Source organism: Capricornis sumatraensis, chromosome 15, assembly GCF_032405125.1.
Source record: "Capricornis sumatraensis isolate serow.1 chromosome 15, serow.2, whole genome shotgun sequence".
Classification (NCBI taxonomy): domain Eukaryota; kingdom Metazoa; phylum Chordata; class Mammalia; order Artiodactyla; family Bovidae; genus Capricornis; species Capricornis sumatraensis.
Genome location: NC_091083.1, coordinates 71,048,967 through 71,069,377, shown reverse-complemented (window position 1 = coordinate 71,069,377; position 20,411 = coordinate 71,048,967). Strand labels below are relative to the sequence as shown.

Below are 20,411 nucleotides of genomic sequence, written 5' to 3'. Positions count from 1 at the left end.
TTCCGTGGAATTACCTGACCAGTGAGAAATGCTAATATGTCTCCATCTCCCTCAGTCTGGTGAATTTTCATCACAGTTTCTACGGTTGATTTGATGTAATCTGGAACAGGACTGAAAAGATGTATGAGATAAATTCATCACCAGAATATGCTCATTAATTACAGATCAATTACCTTAGTAATCTGCCAGCAAAGCCTTGTGAAAGTTAGTTTGCGCCTGCCCAGCAGATAATCGGCATATGAATAATTAAAATAAACATTCTTTTTTTTTAATGCAGAATTCAAATACAATCCATAATTACACGTAAACTACTATTTTTGGTTTTATTTGCAGAGACAGAAAAGCAATACAGCCCATGCAAACCAATGTCCTATCTGTAGCATGCAAAGATTCCCGGACAGGAAAAATGGGTCTCTTGTCCCAGTGCTGAATTCCACATTCTTTCCATTTCCCCTCCTGACCACCAGCAGCATGTCTAAGGGGAGTAGATGGAACGCATGGGTGCCTGCCCCTCTAAAATGCCTCAGAAGTCAGGCTCATAACTCTCTGGATTTATCTGCCTCTGACTCAGGCTCCCAGTCTTCCTCTGTACAGTGAAAAGGAGTAGGAATTAGGATGACCCTTTCCTATTCAAAGAGGCTCTTCCCGAAAATGTCAGCCAGGCCTTCCTGCTAAGACGTAGAGGGCTGAGAACCAAATGATTCAAATCACCAATACCATCCGAGCTGACAGTCTTGTAAAGCCCAGTTCGGACTGTTCTAGAGCCCTCCTCCCTGCAACCTTGTTCCCGTTTTGCTCTCTGCAGCTGAGCCAGGGGCCACAGAGTCACAGAAACCTGCACATCTGGAGGGAGACTTGAAGTCCTGCAGCGATACTGAGGGAGGGTTCCAGAACATCCCATCAGGGACAAACATGCCCTTGCTCAGCAGCCTGGCACAATGCCCTAGAAGCTGCAAGCAGATGCAGCTGCTTCTCAGCCCACCGAACAGACCTGGTTTTCCAATCGCCCTCACTAAAAATGCAAGGACTGTCAAACCTCTGTAGATAAAAGATGTCCACTGGAAATGTTCGCCCTTCCACTGTAAGGATCACGCACGTATCCCTGGTTGGGTCACTGGTGTCATTGTGATTAAAGAAATCCCGAAATTTCTAAAAGAAATTAAAAAAAAAAACTTCATTGCTCAAATTAAAAAAAAAAAAGGTTCACAGTAACTCATGGAAAGAATGAAAATAATATAAAACTGGCAGAGCAGGGGGTGGGGGGTAGGGATTGGCTATATGTAATACAGACTAAGGATAACAAAAAAATTATTCAAAAAATCATACTTTTATTCTTATAATTTTGGGGAGTCACATTTCAATGGCAGACTCTATTGAAGACTTGACAGAAATGATCAAGGTTAAATTTCCAAAGTGCATTCAGCTGTGAACCTAAGTCAACACACAGCAGGATTATTGATCTTACCCCACCCGCCCCCTGTCCCCCAAACTGCATTTAACCACAGACTAGGTCAAAAGGTGTAACTCAAGTTAAAGGTGGATTACATCAGGCTGATATATACTTCCGATCTGGAAAGCACAGCTCTGACCACACACGTGATCCCTGTATAAAGGAAACCTGTACATCGGTGAATAGCAGGAAATGTTCCTGGAAGTGCAATCACAGATCTGCAGGTCCTGTGTTTGCAGGACAGAGTCCTCTCCCTCTTTATATGCCCCTCAGGAGGCAGCACAACACTCCGTATGGGCAGGTTGGCAATTACCCACTTCTCCCATGCTCCCACAGGACCTCGTTGAGAGAAGTGGCTCTTGGCAATTCCACCCAAAGAGGTGGCCACGTCTTCTTCAATGGCACTTGATCCCCAGGTCTGCAGTCTCTACGGAGGCCTGGTGGGAGAGCTCTTGACCTTCCCGGTCCCCTGAGGCCTGGCCATGCGCTGCTTTCTCCTCTCCTAGGAGGCCCAACCACGGGATCACCAGGCCCGTCTTCTTTCCTTCCCAGGTTATCTCCCCTAAACACGTCCACATCTGCTCCTGGAAACCAGGATCCAGGGGTGCCCTGAGAACCTGAATCAAGTACAACGTGAAAAGGCCTGGAGGAGCACTTCTAGAAGAGTCGACTAGACTGAACTCCAAAATACCTGCATGCTGCATGTCAACCTCCACATCATGTCTGAGAAGAGTAAACAGACATAAAAGAACAAGCCTCAGGCCAAGAGAAGTACTGTGCTGTGCCATGGAGACCCACACAGCTCCACCCTTCTTTCAAGTAAATTCCCTGCAAGTGACTTCAGCCTTCCTGTGTCCTATGGTATGCAAAGCACGGGCATGCTACAAGTGATGCACAAACAAGGGAGAAGGCACTGCTCCCCTCTCCCCCAAACAGTGAATAAGCCAGGGAGGAAGGTGTGCAAAAACCAATCATAACATAAACCGAGCCTCAGTGACCAGATGATCAGAAAAGAGCTGCGCGTTACAGTCAGGAGAGGAGAGGGCCCACAGTGACACGGTGCAGGGAGGGGGTCCTGGACATGGCCGATCTCTTGGCTAAGCCTGGAAGGATGAGCAGGGCTATTACTGGTTGGGAAGGAGAAGAGGCGCCCTCTTCCAAGAATGACAGCAGAGATGTAAAGACAGAGAGTTACTCTTTCAAAAAATAAAACTCAGCATTAACTGAGAAGGCACAAGATTTTTGTCCTTAAGATCTTTATCTTTTATCTGTATTCGGAAGTATTAAACATATATACACAGAAAATTAAAGGCTAGAAAGCAAAAAACATAGTGTCAACAGTGTCTGCATCTTGAGGCAGAAAGAAGAACCAGCAGGAGTGAAATGAGTTCAACCCACCAGGAAAAGAAGAGTTGAGAGTCAGCTTTGAAAGCCAGGGATCATGCTGACACAGACACACACAAAGTGACTGCGAGGAAGAGGCTCGTTGTGGCATGGGACACAAATGGTGTGGACGTCTGTGGGATCGCTCCCCTGCTCACCCATTTCCTTTTCTGCTAGTGGCTCTGATCTGGCCCACAGGAGTGGACCCCCAGCAGCCACGCCAACACGGCCTGTCCACCTTTGGCCCATACAGAATGGTTCCAAGTGGGTACCTGACTAAAATGGACCCCAAATTCCTTCTCGAAGAATCTGGAAAGATAAAAATGATTCTCTCTTCAAGCATCTGGACTGTGACCAAAAAACCGTGCAATGGGTCAGTGATCATGTTTTCTGCCAGGTGAATGGAAGCCAATAAAAGAAAAAAAAAATACCATGTGATACAATGGTCAATAAATACTTCATAATTATACTCAGTCACATTCTAATTAAGTCAGCACTTAATTAGGTTGATATTAAGAAACAGCTAAACTAATGAAGGTGGCTGTTTGATCAGCCCCATCCAACTCCACTGGCCTCTGCCTCCCAGTCGCAGTCACTGGGTGTCTTCGACTGCAGCCTGGGCCAGCGCAGGCCCTGAGTGAAACCAGAGCAGGTGGCATCAATCCCTCCAGGCAGTGGAGTTAGGAATGAGTCTGCTGCCCACAGACTCAACAGCCAGGAGACAAGGGAGGCGTTCCAGCATCCCTGGGCCTCCAGGTGAAAATACTACCTGAGTCACGGCCCCCTATTCACCACTCTCACACACTCCCCTCTCGTCCACTTCAGCCCATTCCTTCCTCTTCTTCGCTCTTACTCTCACCTGGGAACTCACATTCCATATCCCATGTGCATCCACACCCACCCAGGTCTCCCCTCATGCACACACACACACCCCCCTCACTGCTCCTCACTCGCCTGGCCAGAAAGGGATGAAGAAATCAATGACCTGGGTCCACGCAAGACTCCGCTGAAAGTTGCTGACATCTGGCAACCCTTGCATCCTAGCACACCCAAGGCTGACACAACTCCTACATTCCACCCTCCCACCTAAAAATATCACTCCCAGGAAGTGCATCACTATCAACTATAGCAGGCAGAATGGAAAGAAGCCATGTTTTTCCATCTCCATGCCACACTAAAGACAATGAAAGGCAACTGTAAGCAATAAATATTACTGATGATTCAAAGACTTGGACATCAAACATTTTACCCACAATAAAAACTATTGGAAACAATTTCAAAAAGGAGGTCATGGTAAAGATAAGAGGTAAAATGGAGATGCTCTTCTGAACAACTCAGTCATGGAAGAGGTTGACAGGAAATGAGGTTAAAATAGCAGTCCATCAGGGATCACAGGTGAAGGGCATAAGAATTCATTAAAGAGGGCAACAGAGAGCTTTAACCCCAATTATGGTGGGGAGACCTAAGACAACAGACTCCTACACTGTGAGAAGGTCCAAGAAGCCTGTCAGGCAGCATGCAGACCTCTCTCCCAGCCAGGCTGACTTTTTTCTCCCTCCAAGTTGTTCTGCATCCTGGAAGCCACTCGGAGACCAGGAGCGAGGCCCTTTTCATCTCAGCTGGATTATGGAATTGGCCTCCTGACTGTGATCGCCACATCTGTTAGTGTCTCTTATGTAGCACCAGCGTGATCTTTCTAGAACTCAAATATGGGACTTCCCTGGTGGTCCAGTGGTTAAGAATCCACCTTTCAATGAAGGGCACGGGGGTTCAATCCCTCATCTAAGATCCCACTTGCCACAGAGCAACTAAGCCCACACGCTGCAACTATTGAAGTCTGCACGCCTAGAGCCAGTGTCTCACAACGAGAGAAGCCACTGCAGTGAGAACCCCGCATACCACAACTGAACAGCAGCCGCCGCTACCAGCGTAACCAGAGAAAGCCTGCCCGTAGCAACAGACGCAGCTCGGCCAAAACAAAACCCCACAAACATGATCAAGTCACTGCCAAGCCTCACACATGCGAGGGCGACTGACCAGGTGGAAGGGTGGAGTTCACGTGGCCTGTGGGGTGCCCCCATCATCTGACCCCTACCAGCATCTCCCATTTGAATTTCCTGTCGCTTTCCACGCAATCAAAATTCATTCAACCCACAGTCCCTACTCTGTGCCGGACACTGTCTCAGATGAAAGGGATAAAATAGAGTAAGACAGTCAAAGTCCCAGTCGTCACAGTGTTTACATTTTAGTGATGGAAGACATACAATCAACAAACACCCAGATATGCATATGATGTTAGCAAAGGAGAAAGGCTAAACAGAAACGAGGAGGAGAGCGAGAGAATGAAGAGTGACAGGGGCTCAGTTGTAGACAGTGGTCTGGGAAGGCTCTCTGGGTGCTAATACCTGACCAAGACTGGAAGGAGATGAGTACAAGGCCACAAGAACATCCGAAGCAAAAATGGTCTAAAAAAGAGGGCTTCCCCACCAAAAGCAGAAGCATGCTTAGACTTATCTGAGGAAAAGCACGGTGAGGCTGGAGTGTAAGGAGCACTGGAAAAACTAAAGGAGACAGTCAAAGCGGTGACTGCAGGCAGGGGGACAGATCACCCCCAGCAGGTGCTGCAAGCGAGATATGGCTCCCCCCTCACACTTGACTCACAGCCCTTTGAATACATGTTTCAGGCCCCCGTGGTTCTGTGCACGCCTAGGACGCCCTTCCCCACCCCACAAATCTAGCAGACTTGTGCACATCTTTCCAATCTAGATGGGATGTCTCTCCGTGAAAGCTTCTGGACACCCTCCAGCTGGCACCCCCTCCCTGGCTGTCTCAGCACCTGGAACAAACTGAACGGCAAACACCTATTTATGTGTCTGCTTCCCTGACCAGTCAGCGAGTGTATGAATCGCCTGTAGCCAGCACGGTGCTTCTGTGCTTTGTGTGTATGAGCTGTGTGCGTGTGGCCTGCGTGTGCATACATAGCAAGCGGCCAAAATTATGTGTTGAGCTGAACTGCTGTTTGAACTAAAATATTAGTCATTAAGAGAGAAAAATAAGGGGGAGGGGGTTGGGGGAGGGACAGAGTGGGAGGTTGGGGTTATCAGATGTTAGCATTTATGTATAGAACAGATAAACCACAAGGTCCTACTGTTTAACACAGAGAACTATATTTAGAATTCTGTAATAAACCATATGGAAAGGAATATTAAAAAAAGTGTGTGTGTGTATATATACACACACGTGTATAACTGAATCGCTTTGCTGTATAAGAGAAATTAACACAACACTGTAAATCAACTTATTTCAACAAAAAAGATTTTTAATAGTGAAAACTAATGTACACTTAGACATAAAAAATTATACTGTGAAAATTACTATATGTACAGGGAAAACTTTAATTGTATCCCCCAAATCTAAATATAAATGCTAAAGTCATAAATTCAAGAAGTATAGCCTCCTACTGAAAAGAGTAATAAAAAGAAGCTGCCTGTGTGGGGGAAAATATAGCATGTAGAGAAACAAGACAATAGGTAATTATGAACTCAATTAATTACAGGCTATTTCCACCCACGAACTGAAAAGGAATTTCCTCCAATGACATGGAATCTAGGACATCAGATGGCCCCATAAGGAACGTAGGCCATCCTGCGGAAGATAAGCTCCAGCTGGAGGCAGCTTCCCAAGGACATGACCAAGAATCCCCATGCTGACTGGGGACAGAGGGTGACAGTGGAAACGCTCCTACCTCTGCATCCAAAGTGGCTGAAGCCACAATCAGTCGAAGATCCCCTCGCTTCTTCTGAATCTAAAAAAGAAGGCGTGCGGAAAAACAATGATATCAATGTTATCAATGATAACACCGTGACACAGATGAGATAATCTGATATCTGAAATTTATTACAAAATAATCTAGTGTGTGGAGGGGGATGGGGAGTGAGGAGGAACTTAAAGATGAAACAAGACTGATCACAAATTGGTAACTGTTAAGTAACAGGTGAAAAGGCAGTTCATTATACTATTCTTTCTAATTGTGTGAGTTATAAAAATTTTCCAAAACAAAAATATTAAAAAAGAAAAAAGAAAGTATAAAGGAGCTTTAAGACACAAATTTGAATTTACCAAAAGTAAAACCATTTTTTTCCTGACACCTGGGTCTCTGAATAGTCAGAATCTGTGTATATGTACTTGAGTGCATGTGCAAGTATGAAAAGCCAAACAATAATAACACCAAGACAGAAATATAGATAACTGGAGTGGATTGCCATTTCCTTCTCCAGGGGATCTTCCCAACCCAGGGATTGAACTCGGGTCTCCCGCATTGTAGACAGACGCTTTACCATCTGAGCCACCAGGGACGTCCCAAAAGATATTAACAGTTATTCAAAGAAAGAGATGAGCAATGGTCATAGGCGAAATGATCAAATAAATTATAGTAAAAAAAAAGTGTAACAATGAGATTACTGTTTCATCCATCACATTGGCAAGCATTTATTTTCAGGGCTGGCAAAGATGCTGTGAAATAGGCCCGCTTATTATACCATTCCTGAGAAGGTAATAACGGAGTGGGATAATTCCTCACAAGTATCAGAAAGTTTAAATCTTTGGCCAAGAAATAAATTAATAATGAAAACAACAACAGCAGCAGCAGCAGCAGCTAGCATATAGTAAGCTATGCGCTATGCCCAGGTCTCTGCATACAGTTGTGTAGCACGTGCATTGCACAAAGAGGCTAGAGGCCTCTAAAATCCAGCCCACCCTCCCCTCACTCAGCTGCAGACATCCTCCCAATGGGAAAGGCACCTCACACTCTATTCATGGCCCTGTGTCAGGCACCATCCTAAACATTCTATATTATCTAAGGTTCACAACAAATGATGTTATAGAGCAGCTCTAAGAGAATGCTTAAAGGTTCTGCCCACTGCGGTAGCCACTAGCTGCATGCGGCCAGTGAGTCCTTGAAATACAGCCGGTGGGACTAAAGAAATGAATTTTTTATTTTATTCTGTTTCAACTAATTTAAATCTGAAGTGGCTAGTGCCTATCAGATAGGAAAGTAAAGCAGCAAAGAGGAAGAAGAAGTTGGTATCAGCCCCATCTGAGTGATGAGCAAATTCAGCGGAGTCAGAATTGAACCCAGGTAGTCTGACCCGGATTTCAGGCTTTTAATCACCCTGCTCTAGACTCTGGGAATCAGAAATTTCCCCAAAGAAAACAACCAGAAAATACAGGAAGGGAGAAGAGGATGGAAGTAAGGTTGAAACAAAACTGGCCATGGGTTATAACTGTTGAAACCAAGTTTGGGGCACATGGGGGTCATTAAACCCTTCTTTCTACTCTGGGATACGCTTGAAATCCATAATAAAAAGCAAAAGACAGAAAAGAAACAGAAATCCAACAGATTTAACTACAAAGGTTCTTCCTGCAACATTATTTAAAATATTTCAAATCGGGAAGCCATATAAATGCCTAGCTGTAATGGAGGTGTCAGATACTTTATGGTAGAGACATGTGACTATATAGTCATTAAAAACGTCTTTAGAGAATATTTAATGACAGAGGAAAATGATCCTTATGCAACACTAAGAGAATTATGCAAGATACAAGTGAGCACAACAACCCAATCCCCACTGGGTCAAAACAGGTGCATAAATACACACATAAACAGACACACAAAGGAGAAAGAAGAGAAGGACACATTCCAAAATTCTAATGGTAACTGTCTCTGCATGAGTAGGGTGATCGACAATTTTCATTTCTTTCCTCTGTATTTTGTTGAATTTTCTAAACTGCTACAATGACTTTCCTGATCAAGCAACAAATGCAACAAAAACACAAAACCAGAAGTCTGGCAGTAAAGCTATATACCTTTTTCAGCAGACCAATGGCAATGTCGGTGTACAAGGTCCTCTCGTGGGCTTCATCCAGCATGATGGCACTAGAATCAGAGGGACAGTCTCAGTGGGCATCAAACCAACCACCACATAAGCCCATCCAGACATTAAAGGAACTGCTGGGGATTTAGCCCCCATTCAATCACCTTGCAGCAAAAAGTAACACCAAGTACCTCTTTAACAAGGCAGTAACTCCAAAGCTAATAAAAATGGCCAATCAACTTTTCCTGGTAAAGAAAATGCTGTTATTTATTGCTACTTTTAAAGTTTTACCACCAATGCTGGATCCCAACAGAATCTAATACATGATTTTAAATTTCAATATAACATATAGCCCCATAAAGCACATAAAAATTGAGATAAGGCCCAACCACCCAAAGACTAAAAATCTGCATAAAACAGCACGAAGAGGCATGTGGTCATGGCTATGCCACATGTGTACCAGGGAGTCAAATATGACATCCTTCCCCAGGATACACAGAGCCTGAGTGGGATCATTTTATATGATGAGCGATGGACAGGGACCCACAAGGAGATGGAAAATGTGAATAATTATTTGGGCTCTGCACGTTACATTCAACAATCGCTGCCCAGTTCTGTGCTGTGCCTCTGTAGTCACCCTCCAGCAAGATAAAAACAAGTCAACAGGTCGTTCAAATAATGACAGGGATTTTAATGAGCCCAGTTTTGACTCCATATATTCTGAAAAGAACATCAAAGGTCGCAACAGCCAAAGGAAGGAGAGAAGCTTTGAGAAAGCTGAGTGTGGTCATGAATCCCAGCTATTAAAACAACTCCTCAATCTACTCGTGTATTTTTGAAACTGTAGGAAACTTATCACAGGAAAAATATACTTACCTGTATTTTGTTAATAATGGATCAACCATCATTTCCCTGACCAGCATTCCATCGGTCAGAAACTAAAACACAGAAACACAAAGGTTTAGAAATGATTCATTTACACTGTATATTCATGACTTTCCTTCAAAGAGTTCAAGTCCAACTAAACACATTCAACCTCATCACCAGTGTGTGTATAAGACAATTCCCACTAAGGACTGGGAGAAAACACCCCCAAATTTTGGTTATCAAGCAATGGAATGGTTTCCAAAAAAGATATTGAACACAGGACCCTCAGTAAGAGCTGGCAACTCTATTAGCGAATTTTACCTGCATTTGCTCTGTGAGTTTTGACTAAGCCCCATTTCCTCTGAGCCTGGACCACGGGTACTGTTATGAACAGACAGTGCAAACCTGGGTCTGCCCAGGGGGATGCCACTGAGTCAGAGATCATGCTTCCTACAATGTCCCAAGGACCATAGACTTGCAGCTCTTGAGGTTATTAACCTCAAATTCAATTGATATTATTTTAGGAAGGCTGACTGGGATTGTGGTTAGGAACACAAGCTATCACATCCAGCAGCTGGGTCAGATCTCTGCTCTTCTTCTTATTAGCTGTGTAAACCCTGGGCAAGTTACTTACCCTCTCTGAGCCCAACTCTTCATTTGTAAAATGGAGAAAATAAAAGTATCTGTCTCACAGGATTACTGTGAGAATTAAGTGAGAGAGTACAGTGCACATGTACAGGGCTTAGCAAGGGCCCCAGCACACAGAGAGAGCTCAAGAATGTCAGTTATTACTATTACCGTTAAGGATGAAGGAGTGCTCATGAATATGCTTTAGAAAAACGCAGTTAACAACTAGATGCTGTTATTCTTACCCCAAAACAAGTCAGTCTTTAACAAAGCTAAACATTTCCCTCATAGGCTCTATCTTAGTACTTTTCCTTTTTGTTTCGTTTTTTAAAGCCTATTTTTCTTGGACCTGATGCGAGCCACCACACATACACAGAGGAGTGCAAGTGAGAAGGTGCCACCAGCTACAGCTCATCAGTCGGGGACTGAGCGCCTGGAAACCTACCAAATGGAACACAAAACTTTTCATAAAAGACTCTCTCGAAAGAGTCATTTGATCATGTAATTCACTAAAAGCTTTCCAAAAATTAGCTAGTGTCGAAGTATTTGGTGGTACAGAAGAATAAATCCCTTACCTAGCAAAATGAATGTCAAAAGTAAGAAAATACAGACATTTAGAAAACAAGGTCCACATTTTTACAAATTACTGCATTTAGACCATCTATTTTCAGTTCCTCTGCAGCAACCTGAGAGGTAACTGAGATTCTAATAACCAATGTTTATTTCATCAAACCATTTTCTTTTTTTTTAATAAGTTTTTTATTACTGAAGTATAGCTGATGTACAATATTATATAAGTCACACGTGTACAATATAGTGATTCACAAGTTTTAAAGGTTATGCTCCAAGTATAGGTATTATAAAACACTGGCCACAGTCCCCATTTTGTACAACGTATCCTTGTAGCTTATTTTCTACGTTGTAGTGTGTAGCCCCTAGTCTCCTACCCCGTATTACCCCTCCCTCTTTCCTCTCTCCACTGGTAACCACGAATTTGTTCTCCGTATCTGTGAGTCTGCTTCTTTTTTGCTGTATTCACTAGTTTGTTGTATTTTTTTAGATTCCACACATAGGTGATATTATATAGTATTTGTTTTTCCCTATCAAAGCGTTTTCATTCATTGTTTCCAGCACTATCTGAGGAGACTCTGACTCTCACAGTGGTACGCAATAGACACTGCTGAGCTGACTGTACCCTGATTCTATGATGCTAATTATTTTAATAGTAGCAACGAGGTCAAAGAACACACATAAAATCCTTTATCATGTGAAAACAGGCCAGCACTAATTAGCACAAATAACATTTGTGAATTCTACACTTTATCAATTTACACTATTTGTCCCTGTTTTTAAGTCTTTTATAGGTAAGTTTCTATATTTAGACAGCTACGTGGATTGGTGGAGAAAAACAATAAGACACACATGAGAAAGGACAGCTTTGAGCTCTGGTTCTGCCACCAATAGGCATGACGTCAGGCAGGCCACTCAACCTCCCAGGCCCTCAGCCTCTTCACCTGAAGAAGCAAGGGCGTAACTCTACTTCCAAAGTCCTTTCTGGGCTAAGACGTGAGGACACAGCAAGAGCTCTGCACCTCCCAACACACTGATCTCCCTGAGGGCCAGGATGCTCCCATACATTTTCTGCTACGGCATTAGAAGCTTAGTCAACAGCAATGGCTGCGTGTTTTTACCTCCCCCCACATAATCTTCCTCCTTATTTACAGAAGGAAAGCAGCTGTGAGCCTCACCTTAATTCTCGTGGCCAGCGGGCTGGTGCAGTCATCAAAGCGGATACAGTAGCCCACCTCATGGCCCAGCACCGCTCCCCTCTCCTCAGCCACTCTCCCTGCAACCTTTGGGAAGAAAGATCATGCTGAAAACAGAGACACAGAAATTACTGCCCAGAGCACATACTATGGAAAATCTAAAGGTCACTTAGTTTTTAAACACTACGCTGAACACAGTGGAAAATGAAAGGAGAAGGGGCAGGATAGCAGAGAACTAGCGTGATAATCTTTACAATGATCAACTTTACATTGACTTGAGGCAACTTATAAGAACAGTAAGTATGGAATAAAAATAGAATCATGTAAAAAGGTTACCAATCAGGATCAAAGAAATTATAGATAAAATTCAAAAGGTCAAAGCCAATGAGAAAAATTTTAAAACACAGATATGCCAAAGTTATTTGAACCACAAATTCAGCTCTAGATTTCCTGGTATCTGAAGCAAAAAGGGAAAAAGAAGAAATTTCAAGATTCATCCTTCTCCTAAAGCTTTCTTTAGCATACCAACTAGGGACAAATTTCCACATCTTCATGCCTTGAAATAAAACAACTTCCACTGGACCACGAAGGCAAAAGAACAAGAATGACCAAATTCAACACTTGGTCACCTTCATTTTCTCTTTGGAAACAAAAGAATAACATTTTCAGAGCAAGATATTCTAAAATGATTTGTAACAATGTCCCAGCTACGAAAACTACTAAAAGGGGAAATAAAGCCAAGAATGCAGGTTAAAAAATTGTTACATGGAAGATGAGATGAGAAAATTAATGAAGGTGCCAAGTTAACATAATAAAAAAAATAAATAACATATTACGAAGACCATTTTTTACCTACCAATATATGACAAATGAAAGGTGAGGGTAGGGAAAATAAAACAAAACAAAGGTGAGGGTAGGAAAGATAAAAAAAAAGAATCCAGCTGTAAGATCTACCACTCCAGAAGGCCATTCATAGGCTATTAACTTAATAACAGAAAATATCTGGGGACTTCCCTGGCAGTCCAGTGGTTAGGACTCCAAGCTTCCAATGCAAGAGGTGTGGGTATGACCCCTGGTTGGGGAACTAGGATCCCACATGGCATGTGATGCAACCAAATTAAAAAAAGAATGAATAAATAAAATAATTGCTGAATACTTAAAAAAAATAAATTTTAAAAACTATCTGATAAAATGAATAAACATAAAAGTAGAAGAGCAATAACACTTAGAACTTAGTTTACCTTGAAAGAAAATATAGGGTTTAATGCTCATTATGTAAACTATCTAACTAAAGAAGACCCAAAGGGAAGCAAAATTAGAGCACTTTCCTGGGGACTTGGCCTACCAACCAACCCCCAGGCACCTTGTCTCCTCCTTTCACAGGTCCTGACTTTGGATCATAAGCTGACACAGGGCGTGTCTGAGGCAGAGCTTTCAGCATCAGCCATCGGGCTGCAGCAGCCCCAGGTCCAGGAGTCCAGAGGCTCCCTGCACCCAGTGCTGCAAGCCAAGCACACTGGGCGTTATCTGACCATCAGTGTTTAAGAAACTGAAGAACAGATGAGGATCAGAAAGTGGCTCTGCCCAGTGACTTGAAATTATAGATCTCAGAGGCCAAGACAGAATCTGTCATCAAGCAGCTGGTGTGCACTACGGAATCTTTCAAAACATCTTATGAAACCAGAAATTCATCCTACACTGCTCTACCTCTGGAGGTTTCAGCTCTCGATAACCAGTTATTTCACCAGGACAGTTTTGTGATTGTTATTGTTTCAATTCCAACCCTACAGATCATTAAACTGTAAATCTTAAAAACTGGCACAGAGAGTATGTGCATACAGATACTAGAGCTTATGGGGAAAACCAGCTTGTAAGAGTGAGCATAAGGGAACCAACCTCTCCATAAAAATGTGATCATTTTATGAAGCCAAACATTTATTCATTATCTGTATACATCTGCTATAAAATGGATTTTATTTTCAAGTTCCTTTTTAGAAATTTTCTGTATGCTCACACCACTGGACATGTGAAAAGCCATATTCTATGGGCTCTTTTAGGGATTTCTTTTTTTTACTTCTACTGTATAAGTTCTATTCCCAATAAGCTCATCAATTAATATTACCTTTTTGATAGAAACAAACAGATATAGAAAAAAGGAGGTCAAAAGAAAACCAGGGACACTTTCCTGGCAATTCAGTGGTTAAGACTTCGCATTCCAATGCAGGGAATGTGGGTTCAATCCCTAGTCCAAAAGCTAAGATCTCACATGCTTCTCAGCCAAAAACCCAGAACACAGAACAGAAGCAATACTATAACAAATTCAATAAAGACTTGTAAAAAAGAAAAGAAAGACCAAACACCAATGACTGAGCACCTCCTAAGGTGCTGTGCTCCAAGCTTTCACAAAATGTATCTTATTAAACATGCACACAGTCCATTGGGTGGGCCAGAGACCCTCATTTTTTTACAAAGCAAGAAACGGAAAAAATACAAGCGTAGCACTTGTCCTGAATCACAAGCCCAGGCAGGGCCTGGTCATGAAGTCAAACCCAGACCAGGAGTCCAGTGAAATGCTCAATAAGGAGCTGCCTCTCACTGAGATCAGGCAGTGGCCTGTGCCATCTGTTCTTCGGCTCTGACATCGTTTTCAGATTTTAGTCTGCACACAAAGTACTTGTGGAGATGGAGCGTTTCAAACTTGACAGCTCTATTAATACTACTAGGCTAATTTATATACTCTTTGTCCTTTAAGAGAAAGCATGTGGTTTCATGGAAATTATCCATGGCTACAGATTTGGAGGAAAAATGCAAACTGATTAAGAGCTAGGATTCCAAACCACAAACAGAAAAAATTGCTCGAATGTTTTAAGTAAGTGAATCATCTTTCATGACATCAAAGGTTAAATCTAACGCTGCAGTCAAGTTGTCAAACCACTACTTCAATTTTTACATACACAAAAGAACTTGGAAAATGTTCATCAATGATGTCTAACTAGAAGACAAGTAGAAAGTGAACTTTGGGGGGAAAAAAATAATGAAGCAATTAAAACTTAATACAGAGGAAAAATAACTCAAGGAGAGAATTAACTTCTTGTCCAGGTAGAAATATCAAAATAAAGGCGTTCTGGGGACTTCCCTGGTGACACGGTGGATAGGAATCCAACTGCCAATGCGGGCGACATGGGATCGATCCCTGGTCTAGGAAAATGCCACGTGCCACAAAGGAAATAAGCCCTGGAGCCACAACTACTGAGCCTGTGTGCTGCAACTACTGAAGCCCACACACCCTGGACCCCATACTCAGCAACAGGCGCGGCAACTTCAATGACAAGCTCATGCACTGCAGCAGAGAGTGGCCCCCACTTGTCACAACCAGAGAAAAGCCCGCACAGCAACAAAGACCCAGGGCAGCCAGAAATAAATATTCAAATTTAAAAGAAAAAATAAATTATAAAAGTATTACCCAGAGAGACAGAATTCAGCCAAAGAAATCCAGTTTCAAAGAAATCACAAGCTTAAGCTAAAACAGCTTAAAGACGAGACAAAGTCACAGCAGAGACGAGGAGAAACAAGGTCTCAAGTGGACAGGTCAGAAAAATCAACCTGTGGACATCCTCCAGATCTCATAGCCCAGACCTGAAAGAAACTACAGAGAGGCTTTTCCCAAACGTGAAGACAAACCCCCTAATTTACACAATGCTACAAATGTCAGTTACAAACCTAAAGGAGCTTCTCCAGTATCAGGGCAGCACCAACAACACAAAGCAAATCTTAATCACCCACACTAGAGAGACACTAGAATACTGCTCTACTCTCACTGAGGGAATAAAGAGGTGCTCAGTGGGGACAGAGCCAAAAATTACAGGAAAAAAGATTTACATAAATGTGTCAGACTGTTAATTAATAAAAATACTATGTTATTTTCTGGGTTTTTTTTTAATGTTGGTGGTACTATAGGGGTTTTTCTTTTTATATTATCAGTTTTTAAAATTTGTAATAAATTGTAATATCACCTCCCATTTTAAATATTCACTTCTCTAGTAGAGGAAAAACAAAATGCATTCAAAGAAGTGACTGTGAGATCCAAGTAGAGATGCAAAGAAAACAAAATCAAATGAATCTGACTAAAAACAATCCTGAACACTGTGGACAGGCTTGAAGAAATATCACAAAAGAAACTGGAAAGGCGATGGTCCCAGAGATAGAGATAAATACTAAAAAGATACAAAGGCAATCTAATATACACTTAATTGGTGCTCTTAGAAAAGAGCAAAAAAATAAATGGAACAGAAGAGTATGCCAAGATATAACGGAAGAAAACCTGCCCTGATATAAAGAGATTTAACATGAAGATTAAGTTCTTCCACATTTAAGAAAAAATGAGAACAATCAGCATCAAGACATATCCCAATGAAACAGCAGTACTACAAGCATTCAAGCAGAAAAAGTAAGCCTGGAAGGTGAGGGGGCCTCTGCTGGACCTCAGACTATTTCTATACAGCAATGCTTTAGGCCAAAAGGCAGTGTCTACAGGGCTCTTACAGAGTGCAAATCAAGAATTTTATATCAACAAAGACCACAATCAGACATTCTCAGGCATATACAATTCAGCCAATCAAGAAGTGCAAAAAAAAAGAAAAAGTGAAATGAGCAATTCAAGGTTGGCAAAACCATGGAAAATAATTAGCAATTATTAAACTAGAATTAAAGTTAAATGCCTGTGGGAGTTATGATTACAGAAAAGAACATGTACTTATAATCTTGAAATAAAAATTATAGTTCAGAATTTATCACAAATGGAGGAAAGGTGGAAAGAATAAGCGTGCTAATTCACTCTTATAATAGGCAACTACCTATAACATAGTTCCAAAAATAAGTAACCTTCTAAAGCTTTCTGTAATCCTTTTTCTTTGCTTTCAAGCTTTAATAAATTCTCTTGTGCTGAACAAATACTTACCCAAAGTTCAGTACTCCAAAGTTCCTATTTCAATGCAGTTTCTTCTTTTGTTAAATTCAGCAAAAACAAATATATGGCTACAAGTCCATTTTTACAAAATTATTTCTATCCATCTAGTCAACTATTTATCTAAACAGAACATGAAGCTTAAAATGATGTTCCCAAATATTCACACTGTGTTTGCTATGTGGTGAGATTTGGGGTTTTTTTTCCCTAACTACTTTTTATGTTTGGCTTTAGTACTTTATTATTACATAAAAATTCATAATGTACAGGTATCAATTTTACAAAAATAATCAGACCATAGTTCTTTTTAAGCTGAAGAATTAAATTCTTGAGGAGCAGTGTCATATTCATCTGGAACTTATAGGAAAGAAGAAAAAAATAAGTCACTAAAATAGAAGACACAGGCAGTCTTTCCAGCAAAAAGGAAACTCACTGTAACAGCAGCCACTCTTCGGGGCTGGGTGACTCCCACCACTCTTCCTTCGGCTGTCCAGCCAGCTTCTGCCAGGTACTGCAAATAAAACCATGTTTCAGCACACACCCAATACCACTTCACCAGAAATAATCTACCCCAGGATGACCCTGGGTTAAAATTACTGAGAAAGGAAACAGCAGATGGTTCTTGTTTCAGCAGATATTTTAAAAATTATTTTGCAAATGAGGGATCTGAGGTTTGGAAATGTGAGGTCATTTGCCTTAAGTTCATAGCACATGCATAATAAATTCAACATTCTAACTCCCTCGTCTTATAAAATGCCCCCATTCTTCAGCTGCCTCAAGGAATAAAAGAACTATCCATGGGTCCCTCAAAACACTGCTAAATCTGTAGAACAAAGAATTTTAAAGTACATACATAGTTCAACTGTACAAAACATTTTTAACCAGAGTAAATAAAAATAATTACGATTTTTAAAAAGACCAATATAACATATATCATTGAAAAAAATTGGATTTTAAATGCATGCAAGCATTCCATTAGATATTAGTATACATTAAATTTGCTTATCTAATTTATTTATGTATTTATTTGCCACATACACTTACTTTTAAATTATTTGATTGTATGCATTTTTTAAATCCAAAATGGGTTAACCGTGGTTAGCACAGGTACATGTTTTTGTAATGTCCAAATTGTTTAACAATAAATACATATATTACTTCTAACAGAAACAAAAAGATTAAAAATACTGTTACATGTATCTGCTTATTTGTTCAAAAGACTAATAAAGGAAGGGCAAACTAGAAATTAAAGAGAATGGTTTTCCAAGGAAGGCTGGTAGGAAAGGGGTGGAGAAAGGGAGAAACTGAAACGGGGAGCAGAGACAAAGAGCGGCAATGCTCTGAGATGGCCTTTGTGTGCAGCTCTGACTCTCAGAAGTACAGTCACGCCGCATGTACTCTTCAAATACCCAAACAAATAGACACCCAAACAAATAGACGAGAAAAGCAACCAGGATGTCGAGGGAAACCAAAAAGAAATGCAAACACTAACAAATGACCCTATCTGTATTACAAATGAATAACTGACCACCCTGAAGAGGGTGGAGAAGAAAATCAACCTAGGATATTGGAAAACAGAATCTTGACTGAAAGTCAAAGACAAAAAGAACAGTACCTCAATGCTATAATCTAGTTAGTAAATGTTAGGGCTATGGGCTAGCAATTCTGGAGCTATTTTATGTGTTCACTACAGTTTGGCCACCTGATGCAAACAACTGACTCGATGGAAAAGACCCTAATGCTGGGAAAGATTGAAGGCAGAAGGAGAAGGGGACGACAGAGGATGAGATGGTTGGATGGCATCACTGACTCGACAGACATGAGTTTGAGCAAGCTCAGGGAGTTGGTGATGCACAGGGAAGCTTGGCGTGCTGCAGTCCATGTGGTTGCAAAGAGTCGGACATGACTGAGCTACTGAACTGAACTGAGAGTTTAACAAATAAATAAATACACTGCAGACAATGAGAATGGAGTTTCTCACTATGGAAGAAGAGTTACAGATAAGGAAAGGCTAGAATGAGTCCTATGCCGTTGGATTGGAATCCATGAAGTATCAGCATAAATTTGTGATTTTTAACATATACACAGATAGGCACAGATATAGAATAAGTGTTTTTATGTAGGAATTTAATATTTCCCTGATAGCTCAGTTGGCAAAGAATCTGCCTGCAACGCAGGATGTTCCTGACCCAGATGGTAAAGAATCCACCTGCAATGCAGGATCTTCCTGACCCAGATGGTAAAGAATCCACCTGCAATGCAGGAGACCTTAGTTCAATTCCTGGGTTGGGAAGATCCCCTGGAGAAGGGAAAGGTTACCCACTCCAGTATTCTGGCCTAAGAATTCCATGGACTGTATAGTCCATGGGGTCACAAAGAGGAGGACACAACTGAGTGACTTGCACTTTCACTTCACTTTAATAAGTATATTATATATATATTAAATATATATTATATATATACATAATACATGTACATAATTAAGGAAGGCCTAAGTCTGCCCACTGAGACTTATAGCAAAGACACCTCCATAATAGTGAGCACTCTAGCACCAAAATATTGATTTTTAAACAGCATTTCCCAATAAGAGGAACCAGGGCTCCTTGGAGAGGTGGCTGACCCCAAGGTTAGTGCAGGAAAAATAAAAGATGAACATGAAACAGTTTCTGTTACTAGAAAATAAGGAAGTGTTCAAAAATGAATGGAGTCTTTTAGAAAGAACACAAGAGCCAAATGCAAGGAGCTCCTAATGACCAAAGCTGGACCATTCCGACCAACACAATAAATAATTATAGCATTGGGTTTTAACCAATACAACAAAATAAATCACCATGAGTTCATACAGATATACAAAAATAACTGGATAAATAAATAAATGAAAGAGAAAGGACAGTTCTTCCTTACAGGAGATTTCACTTAATAAAGGCAGAAGGGAAAAGGAATAAAGTCATCATTAAGCAAACACCTGAATAACTACTCCAGACGAGATCCACTGAGGGATGCTAAAACTAGGAGGTGGCAGTTTGAAAGGAGGTGGATATCTGCAGTTTAAAAATATCTCCTCCAAGATATCTACAACTACAAAGAGAAAAACTTTATAGGTGAAACTTGGGACCTTAACAAAATGATCAAATTAACCTCACCAGAGATGAGACTTTTTAACATTTCACCCCTCTTGACACAAGGCACTAGTAAGGACACATCATTTCTATGGGATTCTTGCCAAAAATGCAAGCTCATTCTCATCATGAGAAAACATCACATAAACCCAGACTGAGGAACACTCTATAAAATAAATGCCCAGTACTCTTCAAAAATGTCACAATCATAAAAGATGAAGAAAGACTGAGGAACTCTCATAGACTTCAGGAGACCAGGCAGAATTAACAACTAAATCCAGTGCAAGAATCTGGATCTTCTGAGAAAGAATACTGGTGGGAAATTTGATGACATTTAAGTAAGATCTACAGTCTAGCTACTGG

At 41.3% G+C, this 20,411-nt stretch overlaps 1 protein-coding gene across 2 annotated transcripts in view; it reads right to left on the bottom strand.

The window, feature by feature from the left end:
• The window catches only part of DHX35 (DEAH-box helicase 35), a 68,199-nt gene that overhangs the window by 30,998 nt on the left and 16,790 nt on the right, over positions 1-20,411 (bottom strand). For both annotated transcript variants that reach the window (XM_068987241.1, XM_068987242.1), the window contains 7 exons: positions 17,363-17,440; positions 11,949-12,053; positions 9,583-9,644; positions 8,699-8,768; positions 6,579-6,638; positions 1,037-1,149; positions 15-111 (listed from right to left, as the gene is read on the bottom strand). In XM_068987241.1, the coding sequence (XP_068843342.1) occupies positions 15-111; positions 1,037-1,149; positions 6,579-6,638; positions 8,699-8,768; positions 9,583-9,644; positions 11,949-12,053; positions 17,363-17,440 (585 nt within the window). The remainder of the gene's footprint in view (positions 1-14; positions 112-1,036; positions 1,150-6,578; positions 6,639-8,698; positions 8,769-9,582; positions 9,645-11,948; positions 12,054-17,362; positions 17,441-20,411) is intronic.